General features: G+C 35.5%; 1 protein-coding gene across 6 annotated transcripts in view; it reads left to right on the top strand.

Moving 5' to 3' along the window:
* Positions 1–4,323, top strand: part of NUCB2 (nucleobindin 2) — a 49,254-nt gene extending 44,931 nt beyond the window's left edge. For 4 of the 6 annotated variants that reach the window (XM_090263560.1, XM_090263558.1, XM_090263556.1 and 1 more), the window contains 3 exons: positions 2,286–2,456; positions 2,732–2,810; positions 4,177–4,323. In XM_090263560.1, the coding sequence (XP_090119686.1) occupies positions 2,286–2,456; positions 2,732–2,810; positions 4,177–4,184 (258 nt within the window). In that variant the 3' untranslated portion in view covers positions 4,185–4,323. Of the gene's footprint in view, positions 1–2,285; positions 2,457–2,731; positions 2,819–4,176 lie in introns of those variants that run through there. The other 2 variants (XM_090263561.1, XM_090263559.1) reach the window with 1 other exon arrangement.
* Positions 4,324–13,224: the final 8,901 nt, after the last annotated feature.

Raw genomic sequence — 13,224 nt, 5'->3', positions numbered from 1 at the left:
CATCCATCAGTTTAAGCATGTCTGCTGTTTCCTTAGGATTCCTACTTTTGAAAGGACTATAAATGAAGTGATGCTAAGTACATCATACCAGGAGGCACATGCTGTTGATTATTCCCATAACTAGCAATGTTAACTTTGATTATTTGGTTAAGGTGGTGTCTACTGTGTGTTCCCACTATAAAGTTATTATTTTACCTTTTGCAATTTAAAAAGCATCTTGTCAAACCCACTATAATTGCCAGAATCAGAAGTCAGCTTTAAAAAAAATTCACTCTACATCATATGAGAAGTCTTTCCAAATACTATTTGTAAGCATTATTTTCATACCTATGGGGTGCTTAACTATTTTCTCAGGGTTAGACATCCAGGTTATTTTCAATCTTTTACTGTTATTTTTTAAAGTGCTGCTATAAACACACATTTATATGAAGCTTTTTATGTGTTTAGGGTTATTTTATAGAATAAATTCTCAATGTACCATTACCAGGACCAAGGGAATATTTTTAAGACTGTTGATATACTTTGTAAAGTATATTGAAAGAATCATACTGATTTACGTTTCCACTAATAAAAAATGAATATTCTGTTGATTTTTTTAAAATTTATTTTTAAGGATACTCTTTGAGAATTATTATCACTAGTTTTAGTATCCACTGGTATGATTCTGGTCAGCATCAGCTGTTTCTGTGTTGACAAATGGTGATTTTTCTAATCACCATTCCTTCTACATTTAGTATTTGCCTTTCTGTAGGAAAAGCTAGCCCTTCCCCCTTCTCCATCTGTTTACATCACTGTAGACTCATGGCTTCTTGTTATATTCAGTAAGCCTGAATCCTTTCTATCATTTATTTTGATGCTCAAATTGTTCCATATTTGGGTAGTGGGAGTTTCCTCACTGACTTTTGTGGCCTTCTAGCATGTTCTCATCATTCTTTGAGGACTTCCTTATTTTTTAGCATAAGATGTTCAAGGCTTGTCTTATATATTGTTCCTTCTCTGTCCCACCTCTGGAATGAGCCATTTTTCTGAGGAGCCCTGTTTTCATGTTTCTTTGTTTGTTTTTTAGTAAAGATTGATATTACAGGCCAGGATTTAGGGACTGAATATGCTCCTTGTTACAGAATTGTCCTTGCTTCTAGGACTGGTCAGGTAACAGAGCTGGGAAATTAAACATTTTAAAAAAATATTTATTTATATTATGTATATGTACATATATATACACACACTTGCACACACATGCATAGACATACCTATAAACATTTATATTCATTTCTATATACGTATATTTAGCTATCAATATATATTAAAACTTATGTGTTAACACTATCTTCTTAAATTTCAGTTGAACACCTTCAATTCCAGTTCAACATTTTACCTTTTTCTATATTTCATACAAGACCTGGCTCCCATTTTCCACAATAATATTCTACTTTTTTGTTCAGTTCTAGGATGTACAAAGCATTTTAGAATTGGTAATCCATGCCTCTGCAAAATAAGAGTTTAAGATTTGTTTAGATTTTTTTGTCTTCAACCTGAGGATATACAGTATAGTCCAAATACTGTGATCAGAGGTTCTTTGGGTTAGTTCTTTTTCCCCTCCCTCTTCTGTCATTACTTTTATTCACCTAAGATAAAAGCATTATTTATTTGCTTCTGTTTGTGTCCAACTGGGGAATTTTTCTGTCCTTGTGGATTTTACTTATTTATTTATTATTTTTTTTGAGTATGTAAAACATTGAAATGTTTCTGAAATTCAAATCTGTACAAAAAGTGCATTTAGAGGTGTGATTTTCTTTCCTTCATTCCTTTTGTTCTTTCCACCCTGTTTTCTCCTGTGTTCTGCAGGTAAACAGTCTCATTAGTCTCTAGGTTTTGCTTTTGCTCAGATGAGTACATAAATATATAGTTTCTTATTTCCCCTTCTTTCTTATCCAAAACATATAGTACTGTATTATATTGTACTTAGCTAATCATAGAATTTTAAAGCTGAATTAGACCTATGATTATATATATTTAAAGTTGTTGCAGTAACTGGGAGGCTGTTTTTAAAAATTTACTTACTGACTATAGAGAGAGGAAAGGAGAGAGAGATAGAGAAACATCAATTTGTTGTTCCACTTATTCATGCCTTCTTTGGCTGATTCTTGTATGTGCCCTGATGGGGGGGTTGGGTGGGGGGGGGGTCAAACCCGCCACCTTGGCTTATGGGGATGATGCTCTAACCAACTGACCTCCCCGGCCAGGGCCTTATGGTTATATTTCTAAGATTTTTTTTTTCTTTTTAGACATTAGATCAGCAACAGTTCTTCACAGAGGAAGAACTGAAAGAATATGAAAATCTCATCTCCTTACAAGAAAATGAACTTAAGAGAAAAGCAGATGAGCTTCAGAAGCAAAAAGAAGAGCTACAGCGTCAGCACGACCAACTGGAGGCTCAGAAGCTGGAATACAATCAGGTTGTAGGAGGAGGATCATGGCATTAAAAAGGGTTTTAGGTGCTTTGCTAAAAGCCTGTGCCATTGTCATATTTCAGTGTAGTATTTAGCTAGAGTATTTTAAATTTTGGTAGTTTTAAAATTGCTTTGTTGAATATTAATCTAAATTTTAGAAATTGAATATCTCATTTTGGAAAATAATTTTCAGTTCATTTGTTGTGATTTGGCAAAGGTCACACATGTAAGAGAAAATAAAATAATGCTTCCTTTTAAAGCATTCTTTTTCCATTCCCCAGGTCATACAGCAGATGGAACAAAAAAAATTACAAGAAATTTCTCCATCAGGCCCTGGTGGACACTCACAGTTCCAGCCACGTATGTAATTTTTTTGCTTATTTGTTTAAGAAAATAAAAATATTGAATAAACTGAAATCCACATTTATTACAAATATAATTTCAAATTATTAATATCTATGCTATTTTCTATACATTTGTAGAAATAGAGCACCTTGTATTACAGAAAAATGAAAAGGACTCCAAAGTTTTTATGCGTCTGTACATTTCAAAAGTAAATCATTTGATATCCAAATACATCAAGTGACATATTTCAACATTATTTGTAATTCTTTCTAATCAATTATTTATATTATCAGAGAACATGTTTTTTCCTATTTATTTAGTTATTTTTTTTCTTAACCATGGCCTCCATTCTGACTTTATTAACAGTTTTAGTTTTACAACACTTGGTTGGGTAAGCGTTTCACAGCCAAATAGAATATACATTTCCATAAAACATTCAGGTACAGAAGACACTAGTTATGTGCATAAACCTGTTTAAACATTCCAGTGTTCATAATCCCATCAACCTTTTCGTTGGGCAAACAAACTTTATGTTCTCTCAATCTAATTGTAGCCCACGCCAGGGCTTTGCCAGTGGGGCTACCACGTCAAGGAGCCCAGAAACTTCTATTCTCCACCTCCTGACCATTTTACCCACTCTGGTGCAAAGGCTTTGGATCCTCAATGTAGGGTCAATTCAAGGACCCTAGTCCTTTTGTCAGCTTTCATTTTGATTCATCTCCCTAATCATTGCTTGACACAATTTCAGGTCACATGTCTCATAATTTTTGAATCTTGGCTTTCAAAATGTCTCCAAATCAGGATAAATAAAACAGTTTTGTTTGGGCCTCTTTATTCCTGGGGTGTTAGTAATAGCAGGTCTTTCCTTAGGTAGTCCTGTATTAAAACCTAGCCAGGGCCTCAAACCAACTCTTTATTACTAACCCATCAAATTGAGTAGCTGAAGTAAGGTCTGTGTGATAACCCAATGTAGGTACATGGCCTTTTCAAATGTGTCTTTCAGTTTTCTAAGCTGTTCCATACTAAAGATTGTGTGGTATTGGCAAGCAGACTTTGACTCTTCTGATCTATTTTATATGGAAGGTTTATGTAGAGGCCCTTTTTCTTCATACAGATACACACCCCAAAAAATCCAGCATGCTGTTAAATTGCCCAAAATGTGAAGACAAGAGGTCAAATACCCAGATTTCACTTAGCTTTTTAGCATCTGCCATATCTTTTAGAAGTAGAATGATCTGCTGTGTATTTCTGAGCTCCTGAATTTGGTTTGTTTTGAACATGGTTTTTAAATCATAATTATGATTAGCTAAGTGTATTAAAAAATAAATATATATAAATTGATATTCAGAATAAAGGAGAGTATATATATTTTTTTGAACAGTCATTTAACATCCGAAGTCCACCAGAACTTGGAAGAAGACTGTAAAATCAACATCTGTGTCATCTTTTTACTTCCATTCCTTTTTCTCTACTCAATAAATATTTTTAAGCACATTTGGAATAAAGGAAGACACTTCTTAAATGAGAACATATGTCTTTTTGGACACAGATATTTAAAGATTGGAGTCCACCAGAGCCAGGAAGAAAACCTCAGTATCTGCTCTCACTTTCCTACCTCCCCCCTTTTTCCCTTTGTTCTCCTTCAGTGATGTAATTAAGTGGCCTTAGCCACAATTTAATGAAACTATCAGTAACTATTTAAGTGAGAAAACTGTTGCTTTTAAAATAAGTTGCTCTCACTTGTTCATGAAAATAGATATTCTTTCTGTCATCCCCTCTCTTAATAAAAGTCTCTTTGGTGTTCATAATTCTTCTCCTGAGAAGGCCATCACATTCCCCAGTGTTCCTTGGTACCTGTTCCCTACTTTTAGCACCCTTAACTGCTAGAAATTCTTCTTCTGAATAGCTTTTGCTTTCACTTCAGGTCATTTTTCATTCATATTTTTGCTTTCTACTCTACCATTTAAGATCAGGTTTGTTACATATAACCAAAAAACCAAAGATAATGGTTTAAACTAAGTAGGAGGGTTTTTTAAATTTTGTTTTGTTTTTCCTTTTTATATAAAAGAAATCTGTAGGTGGGTGGTGGCCAGGTTCCTGTCTTTCTGTTCTGCTATCCTCAGTGCACGGTTTTTATCCTCAAGTTACCTCATCCTCGTTGTCCCAGAGTGCTTTTGGAGACAGTGGAGGAGGGCAGGAAAAGGAACTTTCTCCCGGTGAATCAGCTTCCTTGAGGCAGTTTCCCAGGAGAACCACACAGCATTTGAACTTATATCTCAATGGCACAAACTGAGTTACACGGCCATCTAGCTGCTAGGGAAGCTGAGAAATTCTCGTGGCAATGTGGCCGGTTAAAACGGCAGTGTGGCCAGCTAACATGGCAATGTGGCCAGCCAAATGGCAATGTGGCCAGCTAAAAGTGAGGGTTCTTTAAGAAAGATGGGAAGAGGGAATGTTTGGTAGGCAACTTTTAACTTTAACCCAGACAGCCTTGTTGGCTACATAAATATCTATGTACACTCTTCTGAAACATAGAAAACAGTTCCCCTGCCTCAAAAGGAAACCACCAAAATCCAATCCATTGTTACATATAGCTCAAAGACTATAATACCTCTGGCTGTCTCCAAACTAAAAAGCAAGGTGCATGCCCCATGAGTACCATATGCATAATGGTGGCAAAGGTACAGTACAACTACAGTGAAATTTAATTTTTGGAAAGGGGGAGGTGGCAAACATAGCAATCACTGATCCATAGCAAGGTCTCTCTGCTCTGCCCATAAATATATTCCCTGGTTTTCCCATCAGGCAACTCCTGATTCCCCTTTCTCGGAGGAATGCCCTTGTCTAAAGTCCTCAGGGGCCCTGGGCATTGCCCTCTAGGAAGTCTTTATTGCCCATTAATTTTTAACCATACATCTGAGTGGGCATTGGAAGGGTGCCTTTCTTGGAGGTTGGACAGTCTTAGCACTTCACATCCTCTTATTTTGGGTTTGGGGGCTGTTGTAGGCCAGGTTTAAGGTTTTTATTTTGATTTTTGGCCAAATAGTTCTCTAAAAACTTAGTAAGTTTTTGGTCGATTTTCTTCAATTATTACCATGAGTAACTACCAAGATCTTGTCAAGACACATAGTTTTTAACCAAGAACCCATCTTTACTTGCTGGCTTCTGTGTTCTCTCTCCCCACTGGGATCTTAAATGAATGGTCCCTACTTGGAACCATTTACATGATAGGCTTGGACGGGATGACAACAGTCTTCATCTGATCTTTTCCCTTAGGATGGCCGAAAATTCTTAAGGGAAGGGTCTTGAAAAAGGTTAAGGAAGTTTTAGCTGCTTCCTCAGAACCTTTACTTATAGAGTATGGCAGTAGTTGATTTTTTAAAATTCTTCAGGGCTCCAGATTTGGGATTTTGTCAATTTTTCTTGTAGACAGAAAACAAGTCCCTCAGCAAAGCTATATACCTTTCCATCTTGCAGACTTGTTAACCTTAGCCTGAGTTGCATCTATCTTGTAGGACTTGTAGGACTGAGAGGCCAAGACACCCCATGTGCTAGCGTCCTACTGCCACTTTCTGTGATACCTGAACTAGGTTGGCATGAGGTCTCATGGCCCAAAGCCCAACCTCCTCAACTCAGCCCACTTCATATTTTAGATCCTTTTACTTGCTGCACCTTCCTTCTAGCTACCGAATCCTGTAGAGGTCCAGATTCTTGGTTGTAGGTAATGGAATCTTCATTAGCTATTAAAACGAACGGGATTGATTAAGGGGTGGAGACAGCTCACAGCATCTTCGAGAGGGCTGAAGAAACAGGACCTAGGCTGAGCTTCTAGGAAGTACATCAAAAGAGAGGGCTGCCAAATAAGCCGCTGCTTTTGGAAAAATCAAGAAGCCACCTGCCGTCTCGGGAAGTTGGATTAGGAAGATGTGAACAGTTGCCAGCTCGAGAACCACACCACCACTGCCCTGCTTCGTGTTGGCAAAAGTGGATACCTTGTGTGCTGCCTCTCTCCCCGGCGACTCTGAGTGCAAGTCTCAAGTGAGTGCATGTGATTGTTGGACCAGTCATACCTGGAACCCTAGCTGCAAGGGAGGTTGGGAAATAATAGTGTTTAGTTTTCTCACCTCTGTAGTATAGGAATGCGTGTTTAAAGTTTTGAAGTGCACCAATCCACTATAACACCGCATAATTTTACATTGTTTCTCTTAACATTAATAATTTTTAAATTCTTAGTCCTCGTTTCACAATCTTTTTTGATAATCATTGCATATTCCTCCAAATATATTTCAGGCTTTTTTCTTAAATCATGGATCCCAAAATATAGAAAAGTTCTGCTTTTGTTCAGCTTTAGAAAAAACCCAGAAAAGTCACTCAACAGAGTAATGCTACTTTGTTTTTTAAAACTTGCCTGTTTTATTTATTTATTTATTTATTTATTTATTTATTTATTTATTTATTTATTTTAGAGAGAAGGGAAGGAGGGAGATGAACATTGATGTGTGAGAAAAACATTGACTGGTTGCTTCTTGTGCTCCCCCAAATGGGGACATGGCCCAGAACCCAGGCATGTGCCCTGACTGGGAATCAAACCAGTGTTGAACCGGTGACCTTTCAGTTCACAGGCCAGTGCTCAATCCACTGAGCCACACCAGCCAAAGCTTTTTTTTTTAAAGAGATAGAGAAGAATTTCTATCTTTATTCTTTAAATTGTAGGAAACATTTAAAAATCGTCTGGAATATCTTTTTATTGACTGCTGTATCTCCTGGGGTACACTTTTAGATGGTGGACTGTGGTTAAATGGGGAAGTAATTGGAGAAGAACTTACAGAAATGTCTTAAAATGCTTTTTTTTGGCATAAATAAAGAATGGATATTAACCTAGACATAACTCACAGTTTCCAGCAAATTATTATCACTTATTTTACTTTTAAAATAATTGTTAGCTTAAAATTATTGATGGACTTGAGGAATTGCAGTTCTGTGAATACTAGGCATGTGTGAGTGAATATTATTTTTTAGAAAGTGACTAATAGCACTCTCTCCAGCTTTGTTAGAAAGTATTGGTTCTGTGTTTAACTTGTACCATTCGCCTTCATACTTTCTTAAATACTTTGTCTTTGGTTTAGCTGACTTACTGGTATATATTAGTAATTTAGGTTTTGTTTCATATATGAATTTTCATGAAGCATGTAAATTTTATAGTATACATAGGTCTATATAATTAAAAGTTTATTCTAAAAGATGAAGGTCCGCTATATTTAACTCTCACTAAAGAGAACTGCAATTTAGAAATAGCAGTAAAAGTCCTTTGAGACGTGTCTATACATTTATTCTAACCCAGGTTTCTTCACAACGGCATCATTTTTATGCTAATTGAATAGATCTGTATTACTGTAATCCTAAATCCAAATCTGGTTTTCACATGGGGGAAATCTAAAGAAAATCCTAATATTTTGTGATAATATGATTTTTAAGATAGCCAACCTAATAAAAAAGGAGGTGAGAATGAGAAAAGTACAGTATTTTCTTTAGGGTGAAATTTTGAAAAATCCAGTTCTGGTTAGTGCCTAATATTTAATCTTCATTTTATAACTGCAGTACAATCAAGAAGAAATTGAAAAAGAGCTAGAGTTAGATGATGAGCTTCATCATTCTTGTGCAAGATTTTATCCCCTGAAGAACCTGCTAGAGAAGCTCCCCCATCACCGTTAACCACTTGTGCCTGTAACATCATCCTTTGTTTTTGTTGGAATTGAGAGATTAAGATGTATTAAATAAAATGCAAAGTTTACTCTTTAGTTTCTTGTGGGTGATAAAATGGAAAACTGTAATGACAACTGGTTTTCAAGCTGTGAGATTTGAAGGAAATAGGATCTTTTTCTTTTTTTTTTTTTTAATAGAGTATCATTAGCAGGACTCCATTCTTTCCTACTTATGTTATGATTTATTTTTTAAATGAGTAGTTAGCTATGAATTGGTAACCATTTCTTAGACAATCCAAGAACTGAGCTCGAATAAACAGCCACAGCAAGTGGTGACAACACCAAATTGAAAAATTAGGATTTATGGTTACCAGCTTGCCAACCTATTTATTCAAATGAAAGCAAAACAAAATGAAACCAATGAAACCTTTGATTTAATTTAAGAATTTATATATATATTTCAAATATTGTCTATAGAATTAGGTAGAAAAGCAACTACATTTCATTTTTACCAAAGTCTACAGTTTTCACAGCAGAGCTTTTAGTGTACATTTTAATTGGTGTCAGTCATGTTCTTGATGATGAATGTCATGTACCCACTTGGTTGTCACCAGCTCTTGACTGTACTTTTCCTCATATGCTCACCCTGCCAGTTGCCTTCAAAGCTCTGCATGTTTGTAAACAAGTTTTCTTTTGTTCATAATTTGTATGTAATCTATTGCAAACAACAGCTTTGACTTTTCCTGTGCCAATTTTCTTACCTCCTTTTGTTTTATTCTTAGTGATAAGTGTATTTCCTAAGACTTTCCAGGATTATGACTATATATCTTGTACTTAAAATGTTAAAATGATTTTCATTTTGTAATTCTTATAATTTTGCCACTCCAAGGAATTTTTAAATGAGTAATGATTTATTTTCCCCATGATTTTTCAGTTATGACTTTCTGAGTGCTTTAAAATTGAGAAAAAGTAAAACTTCATTCTAGTTCTCTTTGCCATCGCCCTGTGAATCATTGCATTAAGATGTTATTTTTTTTCAATTTTAGTTCACTTAAATGTTCACTTTTAGTGATATGAAAGTTTCTGCCAATAAATTAAATCCCTCCCTTCACTTTAGATTCCCTGGATATGGAGTATGAAACACGTGTACAGCCCAGGCTGTGTTTCTTTTGTATCAGGTTGTTTACCTGCTCTGCTATCTATTATTATTACCCTCCAGTTGTTCAAGTATTTGTTTTACTTTTGAATTTTACCCTTTCTGTTTTGGGGTTGGATACTTTAAATATTTCCTTATTAGAGTATTGATCTGATAGATACATTTCCTTTTAAGAACATATATGCCGTGCCCCTTGATGTTTTAAACATTATATATTATTGAAGCATTTTTGTCAAACACAACAGTTGGAAACCATCATTTTTGTGTAGTGATTCCTTCTTAGGCTAACAGCATTGAGTAATATATCTTGGAATTTGTATTTTAATTCTTTTTCTTAGTTCTGAGCCTGTACATTTCTTGTTTCCTTTGATGTGTAAGTATTTTCACTCTCTTTGATATTAATAGTATGTTTCCCTGACATTCAAGGTTGTTCTTGGCCTAAACAAAACTGCATTTGCAGAAAAGACAACTTTTTTAGAACTACTCAGACAAGCAGGCAGCTACCCCTGGAGTGGTTTCTGAGCACTGGCGAGAGTGATTTTAACCGTGAAGAAAATTTGTAACTCATGTGTGGAGTCCCTGACTCCTTCCCTTTGACAGTGAAACTCTGATGAATATCCTTTGTCCAATTTTCTAGGTTTTTTATACCCTCCTTAAATAATAATAGTTTAAAAAAGTACATTGTGTAACCCAGCAGACATTTCCTATCTCACAGTTGTTAATAAAGGAAAACAATTCTTTTGGAATAGACCAGGACATGAATTCAGCAATCTGGTTAGAAGTAGCATCATTTATTGTTTCTTCATTACCTTTGCCTGGATGATCTGATTTTTAATTAAGCTCTTTCCTTTCTATGTACTCTTCCATTTTCTTTCTTCCATACTGACTTTTTCATTGTTGTATATATTTTTTAAATTTACTTTTTACAGAGAGGGGAAGGGAGGGAGAAAGAGGGAGATATATCGATCAATTGCCTCTTGAACTCCCCCAGCTGGGGACCTGGCCCCACAACTCAGGCATGTGCCCTGAATTGAACTGGCGACCTTTTGGTTTGCGGGGGTTCGTGGGACAGTAACCAACGCACTGAGCCACACCAGTCAGGGCTCCATGATCGTATTTCTAATGCACCTTCCTAGTCACCGGAGAAAGCTCTGAGGGGTGTAGAACGTGGTAGCAGTGTTGTCAGCTATCTTACAGTTTCACGGCCACCAGCTGCCTGAGGCTTGTTATATGGCCTTTCAAATGAATTCTCCCCTTCCCTCACAATCCTGAACTATCTGTCTTTTCTCTAACAGAGTCTGTTGTACTACTAATTATTACTAAGATATTCATGTGACATTATTAAAACAGAATTAATTTCCAAAAGATTTATATAAAAGATAGATTAAAGGCTAAGTATTTTACTTCAAGGACAACATTTTGAAGCCAGTTAATGCCCAGAGTGACTGTTTCATTCATTTGTGATGGCTCTAGAGACATCTGGATAGTTCTATCTGCACCTCTCTATTCAGTTTCAGGGCCTAAGAATGGAGCCTGAAATACTGCCGCCAAGGTGGATGAAGGAGCCCCTTTTCATGAAGGTGTTTTTTCTCTGAAGCAGTTAGTCCAGCATCCATTAGCACACACAGAAGTCATAAGAAGCCCTTGCAAATTTCAAAGTATCTGTGTACTAATTAATATAGACTCTAATTGAAATATATTTTTGGAAGGAATCCGTATGTGTTTTATGTAAGCTTATGCCTAAAATAGGTCTGGATTGAAGACCATTAGTTATTCCATATCTTCTGGAATTTAAACATGAAACAATTTTTTCATTATTGGTTTTCCTTTTCATGAAGGAAACCAATACTGCTTAATTCATATTTTATCGTTATTATGTTATAAAAACCATTTAATAACGGTGACTTGTACATCCTATTTTAAAGTCAGGATTTTAAAGACTAATTTGGGGGGATTTTGAATTTTTTAAAATTTTGATGTTGAATTAAAAATTTAACCTTTTGTAAATATGTGGCCAAAAATGTTCTGTTAATTTTAAACTTTGGAAAGAAATTTTATTGGTCTTAAGTGTACTTAATTCTTCTTGGTTTGTTTAGATACTGGACTATTTTCAAAACTACAAAGAAATGATTGGATTTTAATTTGACCTGAAAGACACAGTGACTTTATACAGGTCTGTTATATTTGAATTCATCTATTGACTATATGTTGTGAAAATTCTTTCAGTGCAATATTTTTCAGAAAGTATTCTAGTTATTTGTATAGGTCCATTTTAAATTATATTAAATGTAAAATCAGAACAACATGTAATATTTGTTGTAATTTTGGGGGAAAAGACAAATTTGACAATGTTGAAAGAATGCATTGGTGGCAAAACACTAACATTACAGAGTCATAGAGTCTTGGGGCCGTAGAGATCATGCACCACGGAGTAAGCCCTTCTCCAGGATGTCCCAGTCAACTCCTATTCATCCCCTGCTTCCATTCTTCCAGTGATAGCGCTGAAGTGGAAATCACAGTGGTTCTCAAATGTGTGTGCATATGGGCTTCAAAAAATACTGGTGCATCTGTCCCATCTCCAGGAATTGGGGTTACATTCTTTTGTAGTGTGGTCTGAGCTCTGGACTTTTCCAAAGATCTCCAAGTGATCCTAATGTAAGGATAAGTTTGATAACTGCTGATAAATCATGTGGAAAGCACATCAACTTTTTTCAACATCGGAGAATCTATCCTGGAGAGGAAACCTGACTAATGTTATGAAGGTTCTTCTATAAGCAGTTTGATGTCACTTCAGAGGATTTATAGCTACATATGTGTGCACACCAGTGTTTGTAAAACATGTAGAAGACATTTATTCCCAGTTAAATTCAGGAACCATTTAATAAGGGATTAGGTGTTAGGACCCTGGCTCTGTCATTTTCTAACTAGAGTTGATCCTTAAACAATAATGAGTTTGCACTGTGCAGGTTCACTTATATGTGGATTAAAAAAAATAGTGTAAATATTATTTTCTCTTCCTTATGATTTTCTTAATGTTTTCTTTTCTCTAGCTGACTTAATTGTAATAATACAGTATATAAAACATATACAAAATATGTGTTAATCTGTTTATGTTGTTAGTAAGGCTATTAGTAGTTAAGTTTTGGGGGAGTCAAAAGTTATAGATGGTTTTCAGCTGTGCAGGAGATCAGCACCCCTAACCCTTGCATTGTTCAAGAGTCAAGTGTATAGGATGTTTTTTCCTTCTAAAGTCTAGAGAAAAAAGTCTACAAGTTCTAGACTGTGAGTGTTTAATTTTTTTTCTCTAACTTTTCAATTTGAAATCGTTTCAGACTTGAAAAACTTGCAAAAACAGTACAAAGAATTTCCATATCCCCTTCACCTAGCTTCCCCAAATGTTAACATCTTACAAAATTATTAAAATCAGGCATTTGAAATTAGTAAATTCTACTAACGATTCTGGAAATTTTGCCAGTGTGCCCACTGATATACTTTTTCTCGGCCAAGAGCTAACCTAGGATCACACATTGCTTTCAGTTCTGTGTACACATGTGTTTTTAAATGTTAACTT

This window comes from Furipterus horrens, unplaced genomic scaffold (genome assembly GCF_987537825.1).
Source record: "Furipterus horrens unplaced genomic scaffold, mFurHor1.1.pri manual_scaffold_2, whole genome shotgun sequence".
Taxonomy (NCBI): Eukaryota; Metazoa; Chordata; class Mammalia; order Chiroptera; family Furipteridae; genus Furipterus; species Furipterus horrens.
Note: the sequence above shows the minus strand (reverse complement) of the source record. Positions and strands in the feature narration are given on the sequence as shown.